This window comes from Tachysurus fulvidraco, chromosome 5 (assembly GCF_022655615.1).
Source record: "Tachysurus fulvidraco isolate hzauxx_2018 chromosome 5, HZAU_PFXX_2.0, whole genome shotgun sequence".
Classification (NCBI taxonomy): domain Eukaryota; kingdom Metazoa; phylum Chordata; class Actinopteri; order Siluriformes; family Bagridae; genus Tachysurus; species Tachysurus fulvidraco.
This window is the reverse complement of record NC_062522.1, coordinates 34,156,280-34,161,279: the sequence shown is the minus strand read 5'-3', so window position 1 is coordinate 34,161,279 and position 5,000 is coordinate 34,156,280. Positions and strand designations below refer to the sequence as shown.

General features: G+C 39.0%; 2 protein-coding genes and 1 long non-coding RNA gene across 8 annotated transcripts in view; 2 read left to right on the top strand and 1 right to left on the bottom strand.

Moving 5' to 3' along the window:
* The first annotated feature begins 318 nt into the window (after nucleotides 1-318).
* LOC125141265 lies at nucleotides 319-1,895 on the top strand. 2 transcript variants are annotated; one of them, XR_007140646.1, is made up of 7 exons: nucleotides 319-458; nucleotides 628-698; nucleotides 769-917; nucleotides 1,136-1,197; nucleotides 1,288-1,463; nucleotides 1,542-1,690; nucleotides 1,850-1,895. It is a non-coding gene; the product is annotated as an uncharacterized LOC125141265 (long non-coding RNA). The 2 variants fall into 2 exon arrangements; XR_007140647.1 differs by lacking the exon at nucleotides 1,850-1,895 and having other exon boundaries at nucleotides 1,542-1,691.
* Nucleotides 1,896-1,899: 4 nt separating this feature from the next.
* Nucleotides 1,900-4,354, bottom strand: LOC113649251 (putative nuclease HARBI1). Of its 3 annotated transcripts, XM_047814155.1 has the most exons (5): nucleotides 4,134-4,354; nucleotides 2,725-2,874; nucleotides 2,510-2,607; nucleotides 2,327-2,438; nucleotides 1,900-2,249 (listed from the first exon to the last, which is right to left on the bottom strand). In XM_047814155.1, the coding sequence occupies exons 2-5, from the start codon at nucleotides 2,855-2,857 to the stop codon at nucleotides 2,110-2,112; spliced, it is 483 nt and encodes a 160-aa protein (XP_047670111.1). In that variant the 5' UTR covers nucleotides 2,858-2,874; nucleotides 4,134-4,354; the 3' UTR covers nucleotides 1,900-2,109. The 3 variants fall into 3 exon arrangements, with proteins under 3 accessions (XP_047670111.1, XP_047670112.1, XP_027012741.2); XM_047814156.1 differs by lacking the exon at nucleotides 2,725-2,874; XM_027156940.2 differs by lacking the exon at nucleotides 4,134-4,354 and having other exon boundaries at nucleotides 1,901-2,249; nucleotides 2,540-2,607; nucleotides 2,725-3,087.
* A 397-nt stretch (nucleotides 4,355-4,751) lies between these two features.
* Nucleotides 4,752-5,000, top strand: part of LOC113649245 (alpha-1B-glycoprotein-like) — a 9,289-nt gene continuing 9,040 nt past the window's right edge. Inside the window, exon 1 of one of the 3 annotated variants that reach the window (XM_047813601.1) lies at nucleotides 4,752-4,920. In XM_047813601.1, the coding sequence (XP_047669557.1) occupies nucleotides 4,854-4,920 (67 nt within the window). In that variant the 5' untranslated portion in view covers nucleotides 4,752-4,853. The remainder of the gene's footprint in view (nucleotides 4,921-5,000) is intronic. The other 2 variants (XM_027156926.2, XM_027156927.2) reach the window with 2 other exon arrangements.

Here is a 5,000-nt window from a genome sequence, read left to right as displayed (position 1 = left end):
TGTGTCTGTCAGCACTTCCTGTCCAGGTTCAGATGTCTGTTAGCATTACACTTTTCTTAATTCCTTCCTCACCTGGGGTGTATTCCAGAAAGCTTGGTTAACTTACCATTTGATAAATCATAACCTCTGGGCTGATTTACCCCAAACAGGCACACCAGGAGTGTGTCGGTTCCAAAACACCTGAGAAGAGTTAGTTTAATCAACCTCCAACTGGTTACCCAGAGTTTATGCGCGTGCACGGTGCATTTATAAAGACATTTTCAATGGATCGCCGATTTCACGAGTCACCATGGAAACTCAAAACGAACAAGAGAGCGGCGTCTCACAGAGGCGGAGTTGGAGGTGTTAATGCACGCTTATGAAGAGTTTAAGCCAATAATATTAAATAGAAGCAATACAGCTGCATCGGCTAAAGCAAGAGAGTTGGCTTGGCAAAAAATAACGGACAGAGTAAATGTGTGAGTTTATTAAATTACAAATTTGGTTTTGGCTCCCGTTTTATTATAGTGCAGAATAATGAAGTATGACTTATACATCCTTGTGAATATATCACTATGAAAGCATTTACTTTTCCTGCCATTTATTTCTTTAGTTTAAAATAATAATGTATATTTCTTATTTAATAAGGTGTAATCCTTCAGGAGCCACAAGAACTTTAGCCCAAGTCAAAATGAAACACAAAAACATTCTGCAAAAAGGTAATATTAGATTACACAATTACTGAACTATTATTATAACAGGATTTAGTATATTCATTCTGTCATGTAGCTAACAGAAAGAAGACTGAAGCCCATCTAACTGGTGGGGGCCCACAACCACCTCCCCTCACCCCATCTGATCAGTGGTTGCTGGCATTCCAGGGGGCAGTTCCTCGCACACACCATGCACCACAAGTGATGGTGAAAAAATGGTGAAATGTAAGTTTACCTCTATGATTTGTTTTCATTTTTTGTCCTAATAAATTACTATCTCTGTCACAAAGGCTTTTTGAACAAGATTAATTTTTATGTAGGCTTATTTTATTTAACTGCATATGATGTATAGGCTACTGTGATCTCAGTCTGACATGTTACTCTTTTCATGTATTATTTTCTTTGATAATATTGAGAATTTAATGGGTTGTGTGTTCTTATAGATACTGATGACGGACAGATTGTATTATTGGACCCTCCAGAAAGAACACAGTCTGTCACAGTTGTAAGGGATTTGTTGTCAGGTACCTTTAGTTGCTTTTAGTTTTTTGTTTTTTTTTGCCAGATAATGTATACTTGAATATTTCTCCTGTAGGATGAAGATGATGAAGATGATGATGAAGAGACCACATCTGCTGTGACAGAAGTGGACAATGCTGGTAGATCCACTGAGGTATGATGCATACCATTATAATGTATGGCCCCTTTTGGCATTACAATTTTTTGCCCACACATGAGGGTCCTTCAACCTCAGCACACAATCTAAGCAGGGTAAGAATTTGTGTCCAGGTGTCCATATTTGAATTTTATTGTCTGATCTCATTCATTACATTTTTTCCACCTTCCTAGTTGCCAGCAAAGGAGCTGTATAAGGTCCATCTTCAAAAACAAATAAGAAAAAGTGACATGGAGATGGAGATGGACCTTATACAGCTTCAAGTGGAAGAGAAAAGGCTCCTCATTAAAAAAGAATTGAATTACTGGACCATCGCCTTAAGGTGAGAACTTTAATCTGTTGCATGTTGAAAGTGGTGTGTGTGTGTGTGTGTGTGTGTGTGTGTGTGTGTGTGTGTGTGTGTGTGTGTGTGTGTGTGTGTGTGTGTGTGAAGCAATATAAAAAAAACATTTTCTTGAATTTTACTTTTATTGTTTTTCAGGAAATAAAGAAATAACCTGCCTGGCAATTAATAAAAGTAATTTGGACAGATCCTGTCTCTCAAAAGTCTTCCGTCTCTGTTTGCCTCTAAAATGTAGGTGTTCCTCTGGGCCATCTTCCTCAATACAAGGAGGGTGGCTCTCTCCTCTTATAGTGACAATATTGTGAAGCACAACACAAGCCACTATAATGTCGCATGCCCTCTCTGGACTAACCCGGAGCCCACGCAGACACTGAAACCGAGATTTGAGGATCCTATAGTCATCTCCACCTTGGCCTTGTTCGGCTGTGAGCCAGGTTAAACCGTGTCTGTGGTCCAGGCTCAGGTTCAGGGTAAGGTGTCATTAAATAGGGCAGACAAGGGTATCCTCTGTCCCCCAGCAAGTAACCATTGTACTGTCCTGTAATGATTGAAGTGTACAACACGAATATAGTAAAAAGGAAAGAAAAAAAAACAATTGTATAAAGCAAAACATACCCTGCTGAAATGTCTGGCATAATGACGACTCGCGGAAAATTCTGGCATGATGCACAGATCCTGGCCATTTTGCCTCGACATTGGTAGTGATTTGGGTTGCCTCACATATTACCTAGTTAGTGGAAAAAGTAATAATTTTAATGACTTTAATGATTTTAAGAAGGGAAAAAATTAAGTTGTTACCTGAATAGATTTCCTATTAACATAGTCTCCCTCATTTATTGGTGGAGCTTTAATAGGAATGTGAGTGCCATCAATGCACCCAAATACATTTGGAAACCCTGAAACAGAAAGTTATGGAAGTATGAAGTGTGTGTGCATAATGAATACATGTATAGATATAAATAATATGACTAAATATTAAATATGCGTCATAGATTTTACTACAAAGGACAAACCTGCCACTCTGTGGAGTTCGTCTTTAATAACAAGCAGGTTTATGTCCAGGGAACTGCACCAAGGTGGGTAAGTACTGTTTAAGTGCCACACATACTGTACGAACAGCTCTACACACAGTGGCCTTTCCCACATGCTCTGAATCGCTCACACTGTACAAAAAAAGGCCAGACGCAAAAAACCGAAGTGCTGAGCGCAGAACCGGTTTGTCACATTCGCGATATGCGGTTTTACGTGTTAAATAAACTAACGAATCTTTTAAAAAACGATAACGCTGTTTCAAATATTCATTAGGGTATGCAAACACATCAACACTGGTCTTATACAGTGTTGTATAAAGTATTAGTAAACAATACTTGAGTAAAAGTACAAGTATCGTACTAGAAACAGACTTCAGTAGAAGTGAAAGTCACCTTTTAGAATATTACTGAAGTAAAAGCCTTAAAGTATCTGATATTTACTGTACTTAAGTATCAAAAGTCATTTTCTGATATTTAATGTACTTAAGTATTTGAAGTAAAAGTAAAAAGTAAAATGTCAGTGATTTTCAGTAGGTATAAGATCAGGGGCAGTTCTAGGGTTTCATCTTTAGGGGTTTTATCCCTCAGTGAGAATTTAAAACAAGAAGAGTTTTATATTATATATTATATGACTACATAGTAAGCCAAAAGTTATGGTGTTATTAAATGGTAAAAGTGGACACCAAAATGTTCTGCATGATGTAATGATGTCAGTCTTGAATCAGATCAGTTCATGTGTGTGTGTTCTCTACAAACAGTGTGTCCGATGAATGACGTCACTCACTCACTCACTCACTCACTCACTCACACACTCTTTTTCTACCGCTTATCCACAAACTACCTCGGGTCACGGGGAGCCTGTGTCTGTGTCTATCTCAGGCTTCAAGACCAAATCAATAAATGTTATTTTTATTTAGTATTGAACGGATTGTTTGCATTAATATTTAGTTTGTGCTACAACTCTGGTAATAAGAATAGTGACATTTCACTGCTTTTGGTTGCCCCCGTTATAGATAAACGCCCCCAGCTCTGACTGCGCGTGCACGCTGCGCGTACCTGTGCTTCTCCGTACAGCGTGCGGAGCGTAATACAATCTAGGAGCAGTGATACACCAAACCTCCCTTATTACAGTCACACACATTTCTGCTGACTTTATTTTGTAGTAACGAGTAACGAAGATGTTTAGTGGGAATATAACGGAGTAAAAGTTTACTTTTTATCTCGGAAATGTAGTGGAGTAAAAGTGAAAGTTGTCATAAATTTAAATAACGAAGTAAAGTACAGATACGTGACATTTCTACTTAAGTACGGTAACGAAGTATTTTTACTTCGTTACATTACAACACTGGTCTTATAACCCTCTCCCGACGGAAAAAAACATGCTCACCAACCTTCTGCAACGAAGTTACCCTGAAACATAACCTCCTCCCGGGCAGGGTATCTTCAGAGAGTCAGTTGCTATGGTTACATACATACCCAGAAAGTGGCCTCCGTTTTTGGAACCGAAAGTTGAGGTTATCCACGAACTTACCCTTAAACATACCCAGGTATGTCACATAACCTGCTGTCTGGAAACCCCCCTGTTATTTTATTTTGTTATTAAATCTTATTTAAACTTTATTTTGTTTAATGAATTTCATCTGTTTTGATACAGATTTTAACCACTGACTGTGTTAATGTATTGGCACCCCTTCATGTGTCAGTATGCTTGCAGAAGGTGTGTGTTGTTTCTTCTCACTGCAGCAGCACTGACTCACTGCACACACACACACACACACACACACACACACACACAGACATTTAGTGTGTACCGAACCTACAGAGACCAACAGCAGTAAAGGAGAACTGTGAGTGTTGAAGTTTAAATACTGTGATGTGGAGGATCAGAGAGAACAGCATGTGTTTACACTTCAGCTCTTCCTCTTCCTCACTGAGGAACTTCATCAGCTGGATGCTCACATGAGACAATACTCTTAGAGGAAGTGGCTATGACGCTTTCATACCTTTCACCAGAGGAAGTTTGTTCACTGAAGGAACTCTTGACATCTGAGCATCGTCTCCTTACACACGCTTCACAAAACAGTTGCAGTGTCATTTGTTCAGTCTTAATAATGTCAATGTGTGGATTTGTCTTCTCATCACTTCTCATCTTTCTGCCTCATTTTCTCCAAACCTGTGGTAAGTGTGTGTGTGTGTGTGTGAGAGAGAGAGAGAGAGAGAGAGAGAGAGAAGAGGAGAGAGAGAAGAGCGAAGGGGAG